The 25,387-nt window shown below is 41.6% G+C and overlaps 1 protein-coding gene across 2 annotated transcripts; it reads left to right on the plus strand.

Moving 5' to 3' along the window:
* The first annotated feature begins 1,729 nt into the window (after positions 1-1,729).
* Positions 1,730-4,056, plus strand: LOC124001515. Of its 2 annotated transcripts, none has more exons than XM_046308347.1 (2): positions 1,730-2,312; positions 3,182-4,056. In XM_046308347.1, the coding sequence occupies exons 1-2, from the start codon at positions 1,767-1,769 to the stop codon at positions 3,422-3,424; spliced, it is 789 nt and encodes a 262-aa protein (XP_046164303.1). In that variant the 5' UTR covers positions 1,730-1,766; the 3' UTR covers positions 3,425-4,056. The 2 variants fall into 2 exon arrangements, with proteins under 2 accessions (XP_046164303.1, XP_046164304.1); XM_046308348.1 differs by having other exon boundaries at positions 3,185-4,056.
* The last annotated feature ends 21,331 nt before the right edge of the window (positions 4,057-25,387 follow it).

Consider the following 25,387-nt stretch of genomic DNA (forward strand, 5'->3'; position numbering starts at 1 on the left):
CAATAAAGGAGTGGTTCTGCAGGGGGTGACCACAGACCACTTCTCATTTCCTATGCTTCCTGGCTGATGTTTTGGTCACTTTTGAATGCTGGCAGTGCTTTCACTCTAGTGGTAGCATGAGACGGAGTCTACAACCCACACAAGTGGCTCAGGTAGTGCAGCTCATCCAGGATGGCACATCAATTCGAGCTGTGGCAAGAAGGTTTGCTGTGTCTGTCAGCGTAGTGTCCAGAGCATGGAGGCGCTACCAGGAGACAGGCCAGTACATCAGGAGACGTGGAGGAGGCCGTAGGAGGGCAACAACCCAGCAGCAGGACCGCTACCTCCGCCTTTGTGCAAGGAGGAGCAGGAGGAGCACTGCCCGAGCCCTGCAAAATGACCTCCAACAGGCCACAAATGTGCATGTGTCTGCTCAAACGGTCAGAAACAGACTCCATGAGGGTGGTATGAGGGCCCGACGTCCACAGGTGGGGGTTGTGCTTACAGCCCAACACCGTGCAGGATGTTTGGCATTTGCCAGAGAACACCAAGATTGGCAAATTTGCCACTGGTGCCCTGTGCTCTTCACAGATGAAAGCAGGTTCACACTGAGCATGTGACAGACGTGACAGAGTCTGGAGACGCCGTGGAGAACGTTCTGCTGCCTGCAACATCCTCCAGCATGACCGGTTTGGCGGTGGGTCAGTCATGGTGTGGGGTGGCATTTCTTTGGGGGGCCGCACAGCCCTCCATGTGCTCGCCAGAGGTAGCCTGACTGCCATTAGGTACCGAGATGAGATCCTCAGACCCCTTGTGAGACCATATGCTGGTGCGGTTGGCCCTGGGTTCCTCCTATTGCAAGACAATGCTAGACCTCATGTGGCTGGAGTGTGTCAGCAGTTCCTGCAGTTCCTGATGCTATGGACTGGCTGCCCGTTCCCCAGACCTGAATTCAATTGAGCACATCTGGGACATCATGTCTCGCTCCATCCACCAACGCCACGTTGCACCACAGACTGTGCAGGAGTTGGCGGATGCTTTAGTCCAGGTCTGGGAGGAGATCCTCCAGGAGACCATCCGCCATCTCATCAGGAGCATGCACTGGCGTTGTAGGGAGGTCATATAGGCACATGGAGGCCACACAAACTACTGAGCCTCATTTGGACTTGTTTTAAGGACATTACATCAAAGTTGGATCAGCCTGTAGTGTGGTTTTCCACTTTAATTTTGAGTGTGACTCCAAATCCAGACCTCCAAGGGTTGATAAATTTGATTTCCATTGATCATTTTTGTGTGATTTTGTTGTCAGCACATTCAACTATGTAAAGAAAAAAGTATTTAACAAGAATATTTAATTCATTCAGATCTAGGATGTGTTATTTTAGTGTTCCCTATATTTTTTTGAGCAGTGTATTTTTTTAATTGTTTGCAAACTGATACGTGACATGTATTAATACCAAAATAACATGCAAAACAGGCAAGCTGAGCCCCCCCCCCCAAAAAAAATACATTTGTATTTTATTTTTTGTTTCAGAAAATGTGGGCCTCTGCCCCACCTGCCCTAAATGACGGGTTTCCACTGACTATATGGTGGTTGGTGTTATTAGCAACCTACTTGTTTGAAATAGTAAAAATGGTTTGGATATTGGTTTTACTACTCTACTTTAATGCCTGAATATCACTTCCCCATTCTCCCTGTATCTGTCTCTCTCTCTTTAGTCTTTTCGCTCAGTTTGACTCTCTCTGTCTCTCCAATCCCCCTTCTGTCTCTATCCGTACAGTTCAAGATGGTGCGGTCTTTCGAAGAACCTAAGCAGCTAAGCACCATACAAGACCTTAAGGAAAATGGCTTCGGCCAGCCTCACCCACGACATGGACTCAGACTCCTCTACTGGTTCGCCACTGAATGCGTGGAGTTCAATGAACACGGCAACATGCTGTTACAGTGCAATCCTAAAGAGGACTTCGGCTTCCACTACTTTAGCAATATTGAGAAGATTCTCCCGGACCTCTCGGGCTGCATGGAACAATACTTCGAGGTAGGCAACCTGACCTATCACAAAGCCGAGGACCTACCGAACTACGTGAGAGAGTACTCCCAGAGCCAATGCAACAAGGACCGCATCATCTCCCAGAGCCAATGCAACAAGGACCGCATCATCATAAGGCAGAAGCAGGGGAACGTGCAGGACGTGATGGCCACCTATGTCACCGAGCACAAGCAGGGCGGCCGCCGGGGGGAGTTTGACGCCAAACGCACCCACCTTGTAAATCCGGATTTGATACGGATGATTCGGGATGCTGCTGGGCTTAAGAAATTCCTGGACCAGACGGTGAGAGAGTGCCTCCTCAAAACTTTCAAGGTCTTCATCTTGTTTGTGGTCTTCCTGGTGATCGCTTCTATAATTTTGAGCATATTAAGGGAGTTGTAGAGAGAGGAGTCCGATGTTAGTCATTGTGCGTTTATAGGTTAAGTCCAGGGGAGCAACTTTCATTGGGCACATTCTGAAATTGCATTTTTGAACCCCCCTCCCCCCCTCCCCTTTAAGAGAATGCGGACGCCACCGAGCGTCGGGTGGGCTGTTAGACGTGTTTATACAACTGGATAAAATATATATATATAATTATGTGCCCCTCACTTCTAAAACCAAAGTTGCGGGACTGGTTAAGTCCATAGGTAATTTGCCAAAGTGTTTTGGTTGCTTAGGTCATATAGCCTAGTAAATAAAATAGTTGTATTATTTTTATAAATAGCAAAATAGTTATGTTACAAATGGTATGTTATTAGGCCTATTTGTAATAGATGATATATTATCTGTTTAAAAACATGAATTTACATGAATGACACCTTTCTTTCTGTGATTATTTTGAGTACAAATCAAAGAAGAAAGGAAGACAAAAGAGCCAACATGTCTTGTCGTTGTTTCAGGTAGTCTGGTGGTAGCCTAGTGGTTAGAGCGTTGGGCCAGTAATGCTGGATCAAATCCCCGAGCTGAGAAGGTCAAAATATGTCAATCTGAGCAAGGCAGTTAACCCACTGTTCCCTGGATGCCTTGGATGTTGATTATGGCAGCCACCCACACCTCTCAGATTCAGAGGGATTGGGTTAAATGTGGAAGACGCCTTTCAGTTGAATGCATTCAGATGTACAACTCCCTACATTATAGCAAAAAATGTAATCTCTCTTGTTGTTTATTTATAGCAGAAAATGGATGTCATCCCGTTGGAGTTTGACTCCGAACACTCAAAACGATCTCGTCCAGACCAGACAACTTGGGACAATTCGGTCCGGACCCTTTTGGATCCGGAGCAGGACGTGACCATGTCCCCGCCGGGACTATCGCTGAGAAAACGGTGTTCCAGATCCTGCAAAGTCTTTAGCGTCGTCCTAGTGGTTTCCCTGGTCATCACTTTGACCGTTTTGGCAATTTTAGGGAAGTTGTAGAAATAGTAGTCATTGTAGCCCTTGCGCTGCTGTGTGTCCATCAGGGTTGGGGTCAGGAAGTAAACTGAAATTCAAATGGACATTTTTCTTAGTGGAAAAGCTTTGAGAAATGACTGAATTGAAATGAAATTGACCCCAACCCTGAGGTCCATCGATCATTTCTCAGGGGTAAATGAAATATTATTATGTTTCATGATTATTTTAACTCAATTCTTATAGCACATCACTCTTGTATTTGTCTTTCTGCACTCGCACTTGTTTTTCTCACAGGCACGGATTTTCCTTGCAATGACTGTGATATGTGGTTGTCTTTACCTTCCTTAGTTGAATGTGTAGCAATATTGATGTTACTCATATTGATGTTACACAGGAAACGGAAACCAGTTGTTGCTTACTTTACTAATGTGCTGGTTGACAACATGCCTCGTAAAGTTTGCTTAACTATATATCTTTGTCTGTCGTGACTACAACACAAAGCATATTGAAACAGGATGCATTGACTGTAAGTCACTTTGGATAGGAGTGTCGGCTAAATGACTAAAATGTGAAATGAAATGTTACCTTTTTTATCTTTTTTTAATCAATAAGATATTATCAGATTTTTTATGTGACGATTTAGAATAAAATGCAAAGAAGACAAGTTGAATCATTTGTCTTTATTTCAACTGGAACAGGTAGGTGTGATTCACGGATTCTTACTGAGAGTTATCATGACTTGAGTGACACACACACACAGTCTCTCTCTCTCTCTCTCTCTCTCTCACACACACACACACACATAAATATCGTTGATCATAAATAAGAATCTGCAAACCAGAACTACAATAATTGGAGCTACTCTAAAGAGTCCAAAGACAGGGAAGATCCCGTAGGGTGCTAGTTATGAAGTTGGGAGATTGGGAACCTGACTGGCCAAGTGAAAAACCAACTCCATACAATTGCTAGGTGGCTAGTAGTATCACAGAGAAACAACAACAAAAAAAGTAACAATTTAAACTATATATACAGTACCAGTCAGAAGTTGACACACCTACATATTCAAGGTCCCTTTTTTCTTTTTACTATTTTCTACACGGTTGAAGACATCAAATTTATGAAATAGCACATACGGAATCATGTAGTAACCAAATCAAAATATATCTTCTATTTTAGATTCTTCAAAGTAGCCACCCTTTGCCTTGATGACAGCTTTGCACGCTCTTGGCATTCTCTCAACCAGCTTCTTGAGGAATGATTTTCCAACAGTCTTGAAGGAGTTCTCACATATGTTGAGCCCTTGTTGGCTGCTTTTCCTTCACTCTGCAGTCCAACTCATCCCAAACCATCTCGGTTGGGTTGAGGTTGGGTGATTGTGGAGGCAGCAGTCTCCACACAGTCTCCTCTGAACAGTTGATGTTGAGATGTGTCTGTTACTTCAACTCTGTGAAGCTTTTATTTGGGCTGCAATCTGAGGTGCAGTTAACTCTAATGAACTTATCCTCTGCAGCAGAGGTAACTCTTGGTCTTCCTTTCCTGTGGCGGTCCTCACTCACTCCCTGAACTTGCTTCCCGACTCTCAACGCACATTGCGACATATACTTGTTTCTTTTTTGAAGAAGTATTGATTCTTGTACTAATATCATGTTGAAATAATTTTCTGCTGAACTGGTTCTTAGGTTCTAGAGAGGAGGAGAACCTTATAATGCCGGTGGGGACGAGGATTCTGTGGTCTTCAACAGGTTTATCGATCTGTCTGTGCCCTTGGCAACTATTCAGTTAGGGATTGACCAGCTGTCACGACTTCAGCCGAAGTCGTTCCCTCTCCCTGTTCGTTCAGCGGTCGACATCACCGGCTTTCTAGCCACCGCCGATCCACTTTTCATTTTCCATTTGTTCTGTCTTTGTGTTATCACACCCGGCTTCACTCACCAATCACTTGTTAATGATTTAACCCTCTGTTCCCCATGTGGTATTCGTGAGTGATTGTTATTTGTTATAAGTGTTTTGGCACTTGTATGTGTTATGTGCTGTCATTTGGTAACCGGTATTAAAGTGCGCCTGTTTATTATACTCAGCTCTCCTGCACTTGACTTCGCTTCCCATATACACGCATTACACCAGCCTTGCTCAGGGACACTCACGGAGTATGTGAGAGCACACCTAAAGTGTCATAGCATAATGAATTACGTCCACAATGGGAGAATAATATCTGAATTCCATTTTGAGTTAGAAGTTGTATTGTCACAAATTATTGTTGTAGTGTAATTTAAACAAATGACAGTATAACATTAGTTCTAAATAGCAATGATTGTAGTTATAATTTGTAACGAATGAATTTATATAGTATAAAGTTGCTTATACAGAACCATTGTATTATAAAAGTGCCACTCTGATCTGAAAGCTAATGTAGTGAAGTGACATGCAGGGTCAAATCTAATCATCTACTAGTAAATTGCAAACAAGGCAAGTTATTTTTGCAAACAAAACAACTTATTTTATTGTAAGATTTATAAACCTGTAGCGGTTAACAATCGCTCAAAATGTGCAGAGTTAAAAGCCCAACGAAATTGAGTTGGATCTCGGCTTTTTTTTTTAAGTACAACTCCCTTTTCGGTGGTGTGACAAACAGAGAGAAAATTAGCCGTTGGGAAAGCATTGGTTGGTGACCCAAATGTACAGCCAAAGGACTATGGAACTGAGAGGCTGCGATTGGCCTGTGGTGAGGTCTTGCTGAGAAATGTCACGCCAAATCCCAGTGCTCATTGTCACAACACTGTTTCTCGAAGGAATCTAAACCGTTTGTCTTGCTCGTCTCTCACAGCTTAGGGGCATTGTACTGCTAAATAACAGGATATTGAGTCAGTAAATTAGACAAAGGGGAAGTGTTCTAGCAGAGGGAGTCTCATTATTACATAATCTGACTTTAGTTAAATCTCCTTAGGGCTAGGCCCCTTTTTTTTCTCAACTTCTCAAAAACAAATTCCTTTTAAATTGGAACCAAATAATGTCATGGAAATGGTAGCAGAGAAGGACAGAGTTACTGTCTGTGTGTGGTTGAAGACCACCGCATTAGTTCCTCTTGGTATCAGAACAGCTCTCTGCGTATTCTGTAAAACCCCGTCCACGTAGCATCTGTTGAGGTCTAAAAGGGTTGCTCTCCTGAACGTCCTTTTCAATCGATCAAAGATTGTAGTAGGTTGGAGTAGTAGGTTTCTCCTTTTGTTTGTGTAGGTGAGAAACGCGTGCAGAGCAGCTAGGTAGTCTTGAATGCAGCGTGAGCAAAGTGGTATATTTCCTCCAGGTACATCTCACGCCCTGCAAGAGACACATTCTGAATGAAACTAAATCTATCGTCTCTAGTGAACTTAGCTCTAACTGTTGTGTGTGCAGTGAGATGAGCTACAGAAGCAATGTCAATAGGAAGTAGATTCAGTATATACAGTGCAATCGGAAAGTAGTCAGACACCTTGACTTTTTCCACATTTTGTTGCGTTACAGCCTTATTCTAAAAGTGACTAAATAGTTTTTTTCACTCATCAATCTACACACAATACCCCATAATGACAAAGCAAAAACTGGATTTGAGAAATTCTTGCACAAAAAAACTGAAATATCACATTTACATAAGTATTCATACCCTTTTACTCAGTACTTTGTTGAAGCACCTTTGGCAGTGATTACAGCCTCTAGTCTTCTTGGTTATGACACTATAAGCTTGGGACACCTGTATTTGGGGAGTTTCTCACATTCTTCTCGCAGATCCTCTCAAGCTCTGCCAGGTTGGATGGGGAGAGTCGCTGCACAGCTATTTCCAGGTCTCTCCAGAGATTTTCAAACGGGTTCAAGTCCGGGCTCTGGCTGGGCCACTCAAGGACATTCAGAGACTTGTCCTGAAGCCACTCCTGTGTTGTCTTGGCTGTGTGCTTAGAGTCGCTGTCCTGTTGGAAGGTGAACCTTCACCCCCAGTCGGAGGTCCTGAGCGCTCTGGAGCAGGTTCTTATCAAGGATCTCTCTGTATTTTGCTCCGTTCATCTTTCCGTCGATCCTGACTAGTCTCCCAGTCCCTGCCACTGAAATAAATCCCCACAGCATGAAGCTGCCACCAACGTCCTCCAGACGTGACGCTTGGCAATCCAGCCAAAGTGTTCAATCTTGTTTTCAACAGACCAGAGAATCTTGTTTCTCATGGTCTGAGAGTCCTTTAGATGCCTTTTGGCAAACTCCAAGCGGGCTGTCATGTGCCTTTTACTGAGGAGTGACTTCCATCTGGCCACTCTACCATAAACGCCTGATTGGTAGAGTGCTGCAGAGATGGTTGTCCTTCTGGAAGGTTCTCCCATCTCCACAGAGCTTTGTCAGAGTGACCATCGGGTTCTTGGTTACCTCCTGACCAAGGCCTTCTCCCCCGATTGCTAATTTTGGCCGGGCGGCCAGCTCTAGGAAGAATCATGGTGGTTCCAAACTTCTTCCATTTAAGAATGATGGAGGCCACTCTGTTCTTGGGGACTTTCAATATTACAGAAATGTTTTGGTACCCTTCCCCAGATCTGTGCCTCGACACAATCCTGTCTCGCAGCTCTACGGACAATTCCTTCGACCTCATTCCTTCAACCTTTTGCTCTGAAATGCACTGTCAACTGTGAGACCTTATATACACAGGTGTGTGCCTTTCCAAATCATTTCCAATCAATTGAATTTACCACAGGTGGACTCCAATCAAGTTGTAGAAACATCTCAAGGATGACCAATAGAAACAGGATGCACCTGAACTCAATTTCGAGTCTCATAGGGTCTGAATAAAATGTAAATGAGGTATTTCTGTTTTTTTTTCTAAAAACCTGTTTTCACTTTGTCATTATGGGGTATTGTGTGAGAATTATTTATAAAAAAAAATCAATTTTAGAATACTGCTGTAACGTAACAAAATGTGGAAAAAGTAATGGGGTCTATATACTTTCCAAATGCACTGTAGGGCCAGGCATATGAAAATCATGAAGAGATTCAGTACTTACATTCACTCCTCTGAGTAAAGGTTGTACATTCTCCCTCGGTGTGTGGCAGGGTCTCCCCCTTTTGGCCAGAATCCGCCATTCCAGTCTGAGCCAGGCTAATGTCACAATCTGTACGGTACACTTGTGATTTCTTCCCAGAAGAGATTCACAGCAGGGTTTTGCTCAATTCAGCATGCTCTTGAATACAGGGTGGGAGTCATGTTTTGGCTGTTAAATGTACTAAAATGGGAATACAATAGAAGTTTCAACTTTCAAATGGTACCTCAAAGATGTTTGGAGGGCCACACACCTATCAGACAACGCTGACTTGAACGGGAATATCAGTTTAAAAAAATAATAATACTGTCAATCTTCAATAGCAAACAGGGTTGGGCTCAATTCAGAATTGAATTGAGAATGCTTCAAATTCCAAATAAATTATTGAATTTGAATTGAATTCGAATCGAAGTAGTAAACAGGATAAGGGATTTATTGGAAATATAATTTAATTCAGTTAAATTAAAATGCCTCTACTATTCTATATTATTATTATTATCATATCTTTTTTTTAAAAACTTTTATTTAACTAGGCAAGTCAGTTAAGAACAAATTCTAATTTGCAATGACGGCCTACCAAAGGGCAAAAGGCCTCCTGTGGGGACTGAGGCAGGGATTAAAAATAGAAATATAGGGCAAAACACACATCACGACAAGAAAGACACCACAACACTACATCAAGAGAGACCTAAGATGACAACATAGTATGGCAGCAACACATGACAATACAGCATGGTCGCAACACATGGCAGCAGCACAACATGGTACAAACATTATTGGGCACAGACAACAGCACAAAGGAAAGAAGGTAGAGACAATAGTCGATTACGCCACAAGTAGCCACAACTGTCAGTAAGAGTGTCCATGATTGAGTCTTTGAATGAAGAGATGGAGATAAAACTGTCCAGTTTAGTGTTTGTTTGTAGCTCATTCCAGTCGCTAGCTGCAGCGAACTGAAAAGAGGAGCGATCCAGGGATGTGTGTGCTTTGTGGACCTTTAACAGAATGTGACTGGCAGAACGGGTGTTGTATTATTATTAGGTGTAGTAGTTTGTACATATTAGGTGTAGTAGTCTATACAAATATACTTCTACATAAAACATCAAACATGCCGTTATATACAGTACAAGCATATAAAATATTGTTGAAACAATAGATTTTCATGACAAACTCTTAAAATTACAAAGCCTGCAGGCAAATATTAAAAGTTATTATATTTAATTCATCACTGATATTTCATTCAATATTGGAAAAATGCTTCCTGAAAAAGTTACCTGAATACATTAGTTTAACCCACAAGTTGTCCCTGGCCTGAGGTCTTCAAAAAGAAGCCAAACAAATTTGGTGGAAGTATAATTAATTGGCTATTCTAAGCACTAAGGTTAAAAGGGTATGTGACATTTTTTCCAGAGAAAAGTGATATATTCTTTGGTATCTGGAAGAGTGACCTGTCCGATTCATTGAAACTCCTCGGTTTAATAACTTAATGGAATTTATTTTAATTGCTCCAGAGAGGAAGAGACAAAACAAGAGGTTTACTCCACCCACAAAATCTGTCCACGAAAATAAGCCCACGAAGTGAGAACATTTTGTGTTGAGGTCAATGAGTTTTGAATTTGGTCAACAAAACTGTATTTACTAATTTGCTATGTGCGACTTATTTGATCTAATAGAAGTTTTGTAATGGTTAGGTTATGAATGCACATGGCATTTCGGCAACAACAAAAAACGACTTTATATCAGAGTTGTGCTTGTTGTCATAGAGATAGATAGAGGACTCATCTTGGATATATGTTGTTTTAGCATGGCCAATACCATTGAGGGTTCAACCATTTTAAGGTAGTCAACTGGGTGGGGATTCTTATGAGATGGGACTAATCAGCTAATGAAGAAGAAGACTGGCTAATTTAAAATGGAAATAGCTTCAATGAGGCTACCCATGCTGTTACAGATTCTATAATGGCACAGATACAAAGAAGAGTCCTCTGTCTATCTCTATGTTGGGTTTTATTGGGAATTGCAGAAAAGGGCTGTCCCAGGATGCCTGGCCCTAACTGGACTCAGGGGCGGTCCTCTGATTTAGTTCAACTCAAAAGGGAATTGAAGTTTCCTTCATTAAACAGTCCAAAATTACATCACACAATTTTACAAACAGTATCATACTCACTCTTTCATCTTATACAACAATTAGATGTAAGCCTAATATCTGAGGCTGTTATATAAACAGTGTTATGGCAATGTGGCCACACCGTCTCCCATGAGCTTCCCCAAGTTGTGACAAACGGACCAGTTCGTAGCTGGATTCTTCACCGATCTTTTATACCTTGTCCAGAACATGACATTTGTTCGGACTTCTGTGAGGTGGAAGAAATTCCTTTGTTCTCTATGAAAAATCACCCTGTCTCTTATACTGTGTGGCCATGAGGCAGGGTCTTCTCAGGAATTTTACGACCTCTCTCTGACCACAGCAGCCTAGTTGAAGGAGGCAGGGGAGGCAGGGAGAGGGGGATGGGCTCGCTGTACCCAAAGAGGGCAGCATCATGACACAACTGTTTTAATTGTTACTCACAATAACGTTACAATAAATGGCACAAATGGCACAAACATGCGGGATCACAGTCCAAAGCATAGAAAGGTTAGATTACATTTTGGTTGCACATGATTTAAGCTACACTTACACAATTTACAGTACGCTGTCTCAGAACAACACTTTGTGCAATATGTACAGTATACTGAAATATAAAAACGTTCAACCACTAGATGGGGGGAAGGATTGGAGGAAAAGGCCAACGTTTTCTCAAAAAAAATGCTTGAAATTGTATAGGATTTTTAAATACAAATGAGTAAATCACTGTTACCAGTCATTATCGTTTACAAATGTACAGCTGCCTGGCATGCAAAGTCACATGATGTCTGGTGGTAGCCTAGTGGTTAGAGCGTTGGGCCAGTAATGCTGGATCAAATCCCTGAGCTGAGAAGGTCAAAATATGTAAATCTGAGCAAGGCAGTTAACCCACTGTTCCCTGGATGCCTTGGATGTTGATTATGGCAGCCACCCACACCTCTCAGATTCAGAGGGATTGGGTTAAATGTGGAAGACGCCTTTCAGTTGAATGCATTCAGATGTACAACTCCCTACATTATAGCAAAAAATGTAATCTCTCTTGTTGTTTATTTATAGCAGAAAATGGTTGTCATCTCGTTGGAGTTTGACTCCGAACACTCAAAACGATCTCGTCCAGACCAGACAACTTGGGACAATTCGGTCCGGACCCTTTTGGATCCGGGCAGGACGTGACCATGTCCCCGCCGGGACTATCGCTGAGAAAACGGTGTTCCAGATCCTGCAAAGTCTTTAGCGTCGTCCTAGTGGTTTCCCTGGTCATCACTTTGACCGTTTTGGCAATTTTAGGGAAGTTGTAGAAATAGTAGTCATTGTAGCCCTTGCGCTGCTGTGTGTCCATCAGGGTTGGGGTCAGGAAGTAAACTGAAATTCAAATGGACATTTTTCTTAGTGGAAAAGCTTTGAGAAATGACTGAATTGAAATGAAATTGACCCCAACCCTGAGGTCCATCGATCATTTCTCAGGGGTAAATGAAATATTATTATGTTTCATGATTATTTTAACTCAATTCTTATAGCACATCACTCTTGTATTTGTCTTTCTGCACTCGCACTTGTTTTTCTCACAGGCACGGATTTTCCTTGCAATGACTGTGATATGTGGTTGTCTTTACCTTCCTTAGTTGAATGTGTAGCAATATTGATGTTACTCATATTGATGTTACACAGGAAACGGAAACCAGTTGTTGCTTACTTTACTAATGTGCTGGTTGACAACATGCCTCGTAAAGTTTGCTTAACTATATATCTTTGTCTGTCGTGACTACAACACAAAGCATATTGAAACAGGATGCATTGACTGTAAGTCACTTTGGATAGGAGTGTCGGCTAAATGACTAAAATGTGAAATGAAATGTTACCTTTTTATCTTTTTTAATCAATAAGATATTATCAGATTTTTTATGTGACGATTTAGAATAAAATGCAAAGAAGACAAGTTGAATCATTTGTCTTTATTTCAACTGGAACAGGTAGGTGTGATTCACGGATTCTTACTGAGAGTTATCATGACTTGAGTGACACACACACACAGTCTCTCTCTCTCTCTCTCTCTCACACACACACACACATAAATATCGTTGATCATAAATAAGAATCTGCAAACCAGAACTACAATAATTGGAGCTACTCTAAAGAGTCCAAAGACAGGGAAGATCCCGTAGGGTGCTAGTTATGAAGTTGGGAGATTGGGAACCTGACTGGCCAAGTGAAAAACCAACTCCATACAATTGCTAGGTGGCTAGTAGTATCACAGAGAAACAACAACAAAAAAAGTAACAATTTAAACTATATATACAGTACCAGTCAGAAGTTGACACACCTACATATTCAAGGTCCCTTTTTTCTTTTTACTATTTTCTACACGGTTGAAGACATCAAATTTATGAAATAGCACATACGGAATCATGTAGTAACCAAATCAAAATATATCTTCTATTTTAGATTCTTCAAAGTAGCCACCCTTTGCCTTGATGACAGCTTTGCACGCTCTTGGCATTCTCTCAACCAGCTTCTTGAGGAATGATTTTCCAACAGTCTTGAAGGAGTTCTCACATATGTTGAGCCCTTGTTGGCTGCTTTTCCTTCACTCTGCAGTCCAACTCATCCCAAACCATCTCGGTTGGGTTGAGGTTGGGTGATTGTGGTTGCAGCAGTCTCCACACAGTCTCCTCTGAACAGTTGATGTTGAGATGTGTCTGTTACTTCAACTCTGTGAAGCTTTTATTTGGGCTGCAATCTGAGGTGCAGTTAACTCTAATGAACTTATCCTCTGCAGCAGAGGTAACTCTGGGTCTTCCTTTCCTGTGGCGGTCCTCACTCACTCCCTGAACTTGCTTCCCGACTCTCAACGCACATCGCGACATATACTTGTTTCTTTTTTGAAGAAGTATTGATTCTTGTACTAATATCATGTTGAAATAATTTTCTGCTGAACTGGTTCTTAGGTTCTAGAGAGGAGGAGAACCTTATAATGCCGGTGGGGACGAGGATTCTGTGGTCTTCAACAGGTTTATCGATCGGTCTGTGCCCTTGGCAACTATTCAGTTAGGGAATGACCAGCTGTCACGACTTCAGCCGAAGTCGTTCCCTCTCCCTGTTCGTTCGGCGGTCGACATCACCGGCTTTCTAGCCAACGCCGATCCACTTTTCATTTTCCATTTGTTCTGTCTTTGTGTTATCACACCCGGCTTCACTCACCAATCACTTGTTAATGATTTAACCCTCTGTTCCCCATGTGGTATTCGTGAGTGATTGTTATTTGTTACGTGGACGATTGTCAGGCGTTGCACTTTTGTTTTAGACCGTGTTTTTGGCACTTGTATGTGTTATGTGCTGTCATTTGGTAACCGGTATTAAAGTGCGCCTGTTTATTATACTCAGCTCTCCTGCACTTGACTTCGCCTCCCATATACACGCATTACACCAGCCTTGCTCAGGGACACTCACGGAGTATGTGAGAGCACACCTAAAGTGTCATAGCATAATGAATTACGTCCACAATGGGAGAATAATATCTGAATTCCATTTTGAGTTAGAAGTTGTATTGTCACAAATTATTGTTGTAGTGTAATTTAAACAAATGACAGTATAACATTAGTTCTAAATAGCAATGATTGTAGTTATAATTTGTAACGAATGAATTTATATAGTATAAAGTTGCTTATACAGAACCATTGTATTATAAAAGTGCCACTCTGATCTGAAAGCTAATGTAGTGAAGTGACATGCAGGGTCAAATCTAATCATCTAGCAGTAAATTGCAAACAAAACAACTTATTTTATTGTAAGATTTATAAACCTGTAGCGGTTAACAATCGCTCAAAATGTGCAGAGTTAAAAGCCCAACGAAATTGAGTTGGATCTCGGCTTTTTTTTTTTAAGTACAACTCCCTTTTCGGTGGTGTGACAACCAGAGAGAAAATTAGCCGTTGGGAAAGCATTGGTTGGTGACCCAAATGTACAGCCAAAGGACTATGGAACTGAGAGGCTGCGATTGGCCTGTGGTGAGGTCTTGCTGAGAAATGTCACGCCAAATCCCAGTGCTCATTGTCACAACACTGTTTCTCAAAGGAATCTAAACCGTTTGTCTTGCTCGTCTCTCACAGCTTAGGGGCATTGTACTGCTAAATAACAGGATATTGAGTCAGTAAATTAGACAAAGGGGAAGTGTTCTAGCAGAGGGAGTCTCATTATTACATAATCTGACTTTAGTTAAATCTCCTTAGGGCTAGGCCCCTTTTTTTCTCAACTTCTCAAAAACAAATTCCTTTTAAATTGGAACCAAATAATGTCATGGAAATGGTAGCAGAGAAGGACAGAGTTACTGTCTGTGTGTGGTTGAAGACCACCGCATTAGTTCCTCTTGGTATCAGAACAGCTCTCTGCGTATTCTGTAAAACCCCGTCCACGTAGCATCTGTTGAGGTCTAAAAGGGTTGCTCTCCTGAACGTCCTTTTCAATCGATCAAAGATTGTAGTAGGTTGGAGTAGTAGGTTTCTCCTTTTGTTTGTGTAGGTGAGAAACGCGTGCAGAGCAGCTAGGTAGTCTTGAATGCAGCGTGAGCAAAGTGGTATATTTCCTCCAGGTACATCTCACGCCCTGCAAGAGACACATTCTGAATGAAACTAAATCTATCGTCTCTAGTGAACTTAGCTCTAACTGTTGTGTGTGCAGTGAGATGAGCTACAGAAGCAATGTCAATAGGAAGTAGATTCAGTATATACAGTGCAATCGGAAAGTAGTCAGACACCTTGACTTTTTCCACATTTTGTTGCGTTACAGCCTTATTCTAAAAGTGACTAAATAGTTTTTTCACTCATCAATCTACACACAATACCCCATAATGACAAAGCAAAAACTGGATTTGAGAAATTCTTGCACAAAAAAACTGAAATATCACATTTACATAAGTATTCATACCCTTTTACTCAGTACTTTGTTGAAGCACCTTTGGCAGTGATTACAGCCTCTAGTCTTCTTGGTTATGACACTATAAGCTTGGGACACCTGTATTTGGGGAGTTTCTCACATTCTTCTCGCAGATCCTCTCAAGCTCTGCCAGGTTGGATGGGGAGAGTCGCTGCACAGCTATTTCCAGGTCTCTCCAGAGATTTTCAAACGGGTTCAAGTCCGGGCTCTGGCTGGGCCACTCAAGGACATTCAGAGACTTGTCCTGAAGCCACTCCTGTGTTGTCTTGGCTGTGTGCTTAGAGTCGCTGTCCTGTTGGAAGGTGAACCTTCACCCCCAGTCGGAGGTCCTGAGCGCTCTGGAGCAGGTTCTTATCAAGGATCTCTCTGTATTTTGCTCCGTTCATCTTTCCGTCGATCCTGACTAGTCTCCCAGTCCCTGCCACTGAAATAAATCCCCACAGCATGAAGCTGCCACCAACGTCCTCCAGACGTGACGCTTGCAATCCAGCCAAAGTGTTCAATCTTGTTTTCAACAGACCAGAGAATCTTGTTTCTCATGGTCTGAGAGTCCTTTAGATGCCTTTTGGCAAACTCCAAGCGGGCTGTCATGTGCCTTTTACTGAGGAGTGACTTCCATCTGGCCACTCTACCATAAAGGCCTGATTGGTAGAGTGCTGCAGAGATGGTTGTCCTTCTGGAAGGTTCTCCCATCTCCACAGAGCTTTGTCAGAGTGACCATCGGGTTCTTGGTTACCTCCCTGACCAAGGCCTTCTCCCCCGATTGCTAATTTTGGCCGGGCGGCCAGCTCTAGGAAGAATCATGGTGGTTCCAAACTTCTTCCATTTAAGAATGATGGAGGCCACTCTGTTCTTGGGGACTTTCAATATTACAGAAATGTTTTGGTACCCTTCCCCAGATCTGTGCCTCGACACAATCCTGTCTCGCAGCTCTACGGACAATTCCTTCGACCTCATTCCTTCAACCTTTTGCTCTGAAATGCACTGTCAACTGTGAGACCTTATATACACAGGTGTGTGCCTTTCCAAATCATTTCCAATCAATTGAATTTACCACAGGTGGACTCCAATCAAGTTGTAGAAACATCTCAAGGATGACCAATAGAAACAGGATGCACCTGAACTCAATTTCGAGTCTCATAGGGTCTGAATAAAATGTAAATGAGGTATTTCTGTTTTTTTTTCTAAAAACCTGTTTTCACTTTGTCATTATGGGGTATTGTGTGAGAATTATTTATAAAAAAATCAATTTTAGAATACTGCTGTAACGTAACAAAATGTGGAAAAAGTAATGGGGTCTATATACTTTCCAAATGCACTGTAGGGCCAGGCATATGAAAATCATGAAGAGATTCAGTACTTACATTCACTCCTCTGAGTAAAGGTTGTACGTTCTCCCTCGGTGTGTGGCAGGGTCTCCCCTTTTGGCCAGAATCCGCCATTCCAGTCTGAGCCAGGCTAATGTCACAATCTGTACGGTACACTTGTGATTTCTTCCCAGAAGAGATTCACAGCAGGGTTTTGCTCAATTCAGCATGCTCTTGAATACAGGGTGGGAGTCATGTTTTGGCTGTTAAATGTACTAAAATGGGAATACAATAGAAGTTTCAACTTTCAAATGGTACCTCAAAGATGTTTGGAGGGCCACACACCTATCAGACAACGCTGACTTGAACGGGAATATCAGTTTAAAAAAATAATAATACTGTCAATCTTCAATAGCAAACAGGGTTGGGCTCAATTCAGAATTGAATTGAGAATGCTTCAAATTCCAAATAAATTATTGAATTTGAATTGAATTCGAATCGAAGTAGTAAACAGGATAAGGGATTTATTGGAAATATAATTTAATTCAGTTAAATTAAAATGCCTCTACTATTCTATATTATTATTATTATCATATCTTTTTTTTAAACTTTTATTTAACTAGGCAAGTCAGTTAAGAACAAATTCTAATTTGCAATGACGGCCTACCAAAGGGCAAAAGGCCTCCTGTGGGGACTGAGGCAGGGATTAAAAATAGAAATATAGGGCAAAACACACATCACGACAAGAAAGACACCACAACACTACATCAAGAGAGACCTAAGATGACAACATAGTATGGCAGCAACACATGACAATACAGCATGGTCGCAACACATGGCAGCAGCACAACATGGTACAAACATTATTGGGCACAGACAACAGCACAAAGGAAAGAAGGTAGAGACAATAGTCGATTACGCCACAAGTAGCCACAACTGTCAGTAAGAGTGTCCATGATTGAGTCTTTGAATGAAGAGATGGAGATAAAACTGTCCAGTTTAGTGTTTGTTTGTAGCTCATTCCAGTCGCTAGCTGCAGCGAACTGAAAAGAGGAGCGATCCAGGGATGTGTGTGCTTTGTGGACCTTTAACAGAATGTGACTGGCAGAACGGGTGTTGTATTATTATTAGGTGTAGTAGTTTGTACATATTAGGTGTAGTAGTCTATACAAATATACTTCTACATAAAACATCAAACATGCCGTTATATACAGTACAAGCATATAAAATATTGTTGAAACAATAGATTTTCATGACAAACTCTTAAAATTACAAAGCCTGCAGGCAAATATTAAAAGTTATTATATTTAATTCATCACTGATATTTCATTCAATATTGGAAAAATGCTTCCTGAAAAAGTTACCTGAATACATTAGTTTAACCCACAAGTTGTCCCTGGCCTGAGGTCTTCAAAAAGAAGCCAAACAAATTTGGTGGAAGTATAATTAATTGGCTATTCTAAGCACTAAGGTTAAAAGGGTATGTGACATTTTTTTCCAGAGAAAAGTGATATATTCTTTGGTATCTGGAAGAGTGACCTGTCCGATTCATTGAAACTCCTCGGTTTAATAACTTAATGGAATTTATTTTAATTGCTCCAGAGAGTAAGAGACAAAACAAGAGGTTTACTCCACCCACAAAATCTGTCCACGAAAATAAGCCCACGAAGTGAGAACATTTTGTGTTGAGGTCAATGAGTTTTGAATTTGGTCAACAAAACTGTATTTACTAATTTGCTATGTGCGACTTATTTGATCTAATAGAAGTTTTGTAATGGTTAGGTTATGAATGCACATGGCATTTCGGCAACAACAAAAAACGACTTTATATCAGAGTTGTGCTTGTTGTCATAGAGATAGATAGAGGACTCATCTTGGATATATGTTGTTTTAGCATGGCCAATACCATTGAGGGGTTCAACCATTTTAAGGTAGTCAACTGGGTGGGGATTCTTATGAGATGGGACTAATCAGCTAATGAAGAAGAAGACTGGCTAATTTAAAATGGAAATAGCTTCAATGAGGCTACCCATGCTGTTACAGATTCTATAATGGCACAGATACAAAGAAGAGTCCTCTGTCTATCTCTATGTTGGGTTTTATTGGGAATTGCAGAAAAGGGCTGTCCCAGGATGCCTGGCCCTAACTGGACTCAGGGGCGGTCCTCTGATTTAGTTCAACTCAAAAGGGAATTGAAGTTTCCTTCATTAAACAGTCCAAAATTACATCACACAATTTTACAAACAGTATCATACTCACTCTTTCATCTTATACTACAATTAGATGTAAGCCTAATATCTGAGGCTGTTATATAAACAGTGTTATGGCAATGTGGCCACACCGTCTCCCATGAGCTTCCCCAAGTTGTGACAAACGGACCAGTTCGTAGCTGGATTCTTCACCGATCTTTTATACCTTGTCCAGAACATGACATTTGTTCGGACTTCTGTGAGGTGGAAGAAATTCCTTTGTTCTCTATGAAAAATCACCCTGTCTCTTATACTGTGTGGCCATGAGGCAGGGTCTTCTCAGGAATTTTACGACCTCTCTCTGACCACAGCAGCCTAGTTGAAGGAGGCAGGGGGAGGCAGGGAGAGGGGGATGGGCTCGCTGTACCCAAAGAGGGCAGCATCATGACACAACTGTTTTAATTGTTACTCACAATAACGTTACAATAAATGGCACAAATGGCACAAACATGCGGGATCACAGTCCAAAGCATAGAAAGGTTAGATTACATTTTGGTTGCACATGATTTAAGCTACACTTACACAATTTACAGTACGCTGTCTCAGAACAACACTTTGTGCAATATGTACAGTATACTGAAATATAAAAACGTTCAACCACTAGATGGGGGGGAAGGATTGGAGGAAAAGGCCAACGTTTTCTCAAAAAAAAAATGCTTGAAATTGTATAGGATTTTTAAATACAAATGAGTAAATCACTGTTACCAGTCATTATCGTTTACAAATGTACAGCTGCCTGGCATGCAAAGTCACATGATGTCTGGTGGTAGCCTAGTGGTTAGAGCGTTGGGCCAGTAATGCTGGATCAAATCCCTGAGCTGAGAAGGTCAAAATATGTAAATCTGAGCAAGGCAGTTAACCCACTGTTCCCTGGATGCCTTGGATGTTGATTATGGCAGCCACCCACACCTCTCAGATTCAGAGGGATTGGGTTAAATGTGGAAGACGCCTTTCAGTTGAATGCATTCAGATGTACAACTCCCTACATTATAGCAAAAAATGTAATCTCTCTTGTTGTTTATTTATAGCAGAAAATGGTTGTCATCTCGTTGGAGTTTGACTCCGAACACTCAAAACGATCTCGTCCAGACCAGACAACTTGGGACAATTCGGTCCGGACCCTTTTGGATCCGGAGCAGGACGTGACCATGTCCCCGCCGGGACTATCGCTGAGAAAACGGTGTTCCAGATCCTGCAAAGTCTTTAGCGTCGTCCTAGTGGTTTCCCTGGTCATCACTTTGACCGTTTTGGCAATTTTAGGGAAGTTGTAGAAATAGTAGTCATTGTAGCCCTTGCGCTGCTGTGTGTCCATCAGGGTTGGGGTCAGGAAGTAAACTGAAATTCAAATGGACATTTTTCTTAGTGGAAAAGCTTTGAGAAATGACTGAATTGAAATGAAATTGACCCCAACCCTGAGGTCCATCGATCATTTCTCAGGGGTAAATGAAATATTATTATGTTTCATGATTATTTTAACTCAATTCTTATAGCACATCACTCTTGTATTTGTCTTTCTGCACTCGCACTTGTTTTTCTCACAGGCACGGATTTTCCTTGCAATGACTGTGATATGTGGTTGTCTTTACCTTCCTTAGTTGAATGTGTAGCAATATTGATGTTACTCATATTGATGTTACACAGGAAACGGAAACCAGTTGTTGCTTACTTTACTAATGTGCTGGTTGACAACATGCCTCGTAAAGTTTGCTTAACTATATATCTTTGTCTGTCGTGACTACAACACAAAGCATATTGAAACAGGATGCATTGACTGTAAGTCACTTTGGATAGGAGTGTCGGCTAAATGACTAAAATGTGAAATGAAATGTTACCTTTTTTATCTTTTTTTAATCAATAAGATATTATCAGATTTTTTATGTGACGATTTAGAATAAAATGCAAAGAAGACAAGTTGAATCATTTGTCTTTATTTCAACTGGAACAGGTAGGTGTGATTCACGGATTCTTACTGAGAGTTATCATGACTTGAGTGACACACACACACAGTCTCTCTCTCTCTCTCTCTCTCTCTCACACACACACACACACATAAATATCGTTGATCATAAATAAGAATCTGCAAACCAGAACTACAATAATTGGAGCTACTCTAAAGAGTCCAAAGACAGGGAAGATCCCGTAGGGTGCTAGTTATGAAGTTGGGAGATTGGGAACCTGACTGGCCAAGTGAAAAACCAACTCCATACAATTGCTAGGTGGCTAGTAGTATCACAGAGAAACAACAACAAAAAAAGTAACAATTTAAACTATATATACAGTACCAGTCAGAAGTTGACACACCTACATATTCAAGGTCCCTTTTTTCTTTTTACTATTTTCTACACGGTTGAAGACATCAAATTTATGAAATAGCACATACGGAATCATGTAGTAACCAAATCAAAATATATCTTCTATTTTAGATTCTTCAAAGTAGCCACCCTTTGCCTTGATGACAGCTTTGCACGCTCTTGGCATTCTCTCAACCAGCTTCTTGAGGAATGATTTTCCAACAGTCTTGAAGGAGTTCTCACATATGTTGAGCCCTTGTTGGCTGCTTTTCCTTCACTCTGCAGTCCAACTCATCCCAAACCATCTCGGTTGGGTTGAGGTTGGGTGATTGTGGAGGCAGCAGTCTCCACACAGTCTCCTCTGAACAGTTGATGTTGAGATGTGTCTGTTACTTCAACTCTGTGAAGCTTTTATTTGGGCTGCAATCTGAGGTGCAGTTAACTCTAATGAACTTATCCTCTGCAGCAGAGGTAACTCTTGGTCTTCCTTTCCTGTGGCGGTCCTCACTCACTCCCTGAACTTGCTTCCCGACTCTCAACGCACATCGCGACATATACTTGTTTCTTTTTTGAAGAAGTATTGATTCTTGTACTAATATCATGTTGAAATAATTTTCTGCTGAACTGGTTCTTAGGTTCTAGAGAGGAGGAGAACCTTATAATGCCGGTGGGGACGAGGATTCTGTGGTCTTCAACAGGTTTATCGATCTGTCTGTGCCCTTGGCAACTATTCAGTTAGGGATTGACCAGCTGTCACGACTTCAGCCGAAGTCGTTCCCTCTCCCTGTTCGTTCAGCGGTCGACATCACCGGCTTTCTAGCCACCGCCGATCCACTTTTCATTTTCCATTTGTTCTGTCTTTGTGTTATCACACCCGGCTTCACTCACCAATCACTTGTTAATGATTTAACCCTCTGTTCCCCATGTGGTATTCGTGAGTGATTGTTATTTGTTATAAGTGTTTTGGCACTTGTATGTGTTATGTGCTGTCATTTGGTAACCGGTATTAAAGTGCGCCTGTTTATTATACTCAGCTCTCCTGCACTTGACTTCGCTTCCCATATACACGCATTACACCAGCCTTGCTCAGGGACACTCACGGAGTATGTGAGAGCACACCTAAAGTGTCATAGCATAATGAATTACGTCCACAATGGGAGAATAATATCTGAATTCCATTTTGAGTTAGAAGTTGTATTGTCACAAATTATTGTTGTAGTGTAATTTAAACAAATGACAGTATAACATTAGTTCTAAATAGCAATGATTGTAGTTATAATTTGTAACGAATGAATTTATATAGTATAAAGTTGCTTATACAGAACCATTGTATTATAAAAGTGCCACTCTGATCTGAAAGCTAATGTAGTGAAGTGACATGCAGGGTCAAATCTAATCATCTACTAGTAAATTGCAAACAAGGCAAGTTATTTTTGCAAACAAAACAACTTATTTTATTGTAAGATTTATAAACCTGTAGCGGTTAACAATCGCTCAAAATGTGCAGAGTTAAAAGCCCAACGAAATTGAGTTGGATCTCGGCTTTTTTTTTTAAGTACAACTCCCTTTTCGGTGGTGTGACAAACAGAGAGAAAATTAGCCGTTGGGAAAGCATTGGTTGGTGACCCAAATGTACAGCCAAAGGACTATGGAACTGAGAGGCTGCGATTGGCCTGTGGTGAGGTCTTGCTGAGAAATGTCACGCCAAATCCCAGTGCTCATTGTCACAACACTGTTTCTCGAAGGAATCTAAACCGTTTGTCTTGCTCGTCTCTCACAGCTTAGGGGCATTGTACTGCTAAATAACAGGATATTGAGTCAGTAAATTAGACAAAGGGGAAGTGTTCTAGCAGAGGGAGTCTCATTATTACATAATCTGACTTTAGTTAAATCTCCTTAGGGCTAGGCCCCTTTTTTTTTCTCAACTTCTCAAAAACAAATTCCTTTTAAATTGGAACCAAATAATGTCATGGAAATGGTAGCAGAGAAGGACAGAGTTACTGTCTGTGTGTGGTTGAAGACCACCGCATTAGTTCCTCTTGGTATCAGAACAGCTCTCTGCGTATTCTGTAAAACCCCGTCCACGTAGCATCTGTTGTGGTCTAAAAGGGTTGCTCTCCTGAACGTCCTTTTCAATCGATCAAAGATTGTAGTAGGTTGGAGTAGTAGGTTTCTCCTTTTGTTTGTGTAGGTGAGAAACGCGTGCAGAGCAGCTAGGTAGTCTTGAATGCAGCGTGAGCAAAGTGGTATATTTCCTCCAGGTACATCTCACGCCCTGCAAGAGACACATTCTGAATGAAACTAAATCTATCGTCTCTAGTGAACTTAGCTCTAACTGTTGTGTGTGCAGTGAGATGAGCTACAGAAGCAATGTCAATAGGAAGTAGATTCAGTATATACAGTGCAATCGGAAAGTAGTCAGACACCTTGACTTTTTCCACATTTTGTTGCGTTACAGCCTTATTCTAAAAGTGACTAAATAGTTTTTTTCACTCATCAATCTACACACAATACCCCATAATGACAAAGCAAAAACTGGATTTGAGAAATTCTTGCACAAAAAAACTGAAATATCACATTTACATAAGTATTCATACCCTTTTACTCAGTACTTTGTTGAAGCACCTTTGGCAGTGATTACAGCCTCTAGTCTTCTTGGTTATGACACTATAAGCTTGGGACACCTGTATTTGGGGAGTTTCTCACATTCTTCTCGCAGATCCTCTCAAGCTCTGCCAGGTTGGATGGGGAGAGTCGCTGCACAGCTATTTCCAGGTCTCTCCAGAGATTTTCAAACGGGTTCAAGTCCGGGCTCTGGCTGGGCCACTCAAGGACATTCAGAGACTTGTCCTGAAGCCACTCCTGTGTTGTCTTGGCTGTGTGCTTAGAGTCGCTGTCCTGTTGGAAGGTGAACCTTCACCCCCAGTCGGAGGTCCTGAGCGCTCTGGAGCAGGTTCTTATCAAGTATCTCTCTGTATTTTGCTCCGTTCATCTTTCCGTCGATCCTGACTAGTCTCCCAGTCCCTGCCACTGAAATAAATCCCCACAGCATGAAGCTGCCACCAACGTCCTCCAGACGTGACGCTTGGCAATCCAGCCAAAGTGTTCAATCTTGTTTTCAACAGACCAGAGAATCTTGTTTCTCATGGTCTGAGAGTCCTTTAGATGCCTTTTGGCAAACTCCAAGCGGGCTGTCATGTGCCTTTTACTGAGGAGTGACTTCCATCTGGCCACTCTACCATAAACGCCTGATTGGTAGAGTGCTGCAAAGATGGTTGTCCTTCTGGAAGGTTCTCCCATCTCCACAGAGCTTTGTCAGAGTGACCATCGGGTTCTTGGTTACCTCCCTGACCAAGGCCTTCTCCCCCGATTGCTAATTTTGGCCGGGCGGCCAGCTCTAGGAAGAATCATGGTGGTTCCAAACTTCTTCCATTTAAGAATGATGGAGGCCACTCTGTTCTTGGGGACTTTCAATATTACAGAAATGTTTTGGTACCCTTCCCCAGATCTGTGCCTCGACACAATCCTGTCTCGCAGCTCTACGGACAATTCCTTCGACCTCATTCCTTCAACCTTTTGCTCTGAAATGCACTGTCAACTGTGAGACCTTATATACACAGGTGTGTGCCTTTCCAAATCATTTCCAATCAATTGAATTTACCACAGGTGGACTCTAATCAAGTTGTAGAAACATCTCAAGGATGACCAATAGAAATAGGATGCACCTGAACTCAATTTCGAGTCTCATAGGGTCTGAATAAAATGTAAATGAGGTATTTCTGTTTTTTTTTCTAAAAACCTGTTTTCACTTTGTCATTATGGGGTATTGTGTGAGAATTATTTATAAAAAAAAATCAATTTTAGAATACTGCTGTAACGTAACAAAATGTGGAAAAAGTAATGGGGTCTATATTCTTTCCAAATGCACTGTAGGGCCAGGCATATGAAAATCATGAAGAGATTCAGTACTTACATTCACTCCTCTGAGTAAAGGTTGTACGTTCTCCCTCGGTGTGTGGCAGGGTCTCCCCCTTT

The sequence above is a fragment of the Oncorhynchus gorbuscha genome, linkage group LG17, assembly GCF_021184085.1.
Source record: "Oncorhynchus gorbuscha isolate QuinsamMale2020 ecotype Even-year linkage group LG17, OgorEven_v1.0, whole genome shotgun sequence".
Taxonomy (NCBI): Eukaryota; Metazoa; Chordata; class Actinopteri; order Salmoniformes; family Salmonidae; genus Oncorhynchus; species Oncorhynchus gorbuscha.

Coding starts and splice junctions, on each gene's coding strand:
- LOC124001515 (XM_046308347.1), top strand. CDS start 1,767: ATGGTGCGGTCTTTCGAAGAACCTAAGCAGCTAAGCACCATACAAGAC. Junction 2,313..3,181: donor AGAAATTCCTGGACCAGACG/GTGAGAGAGTGC, acceptor GTTTATTTATAG/CAGAAAATGGATGTCATCCC.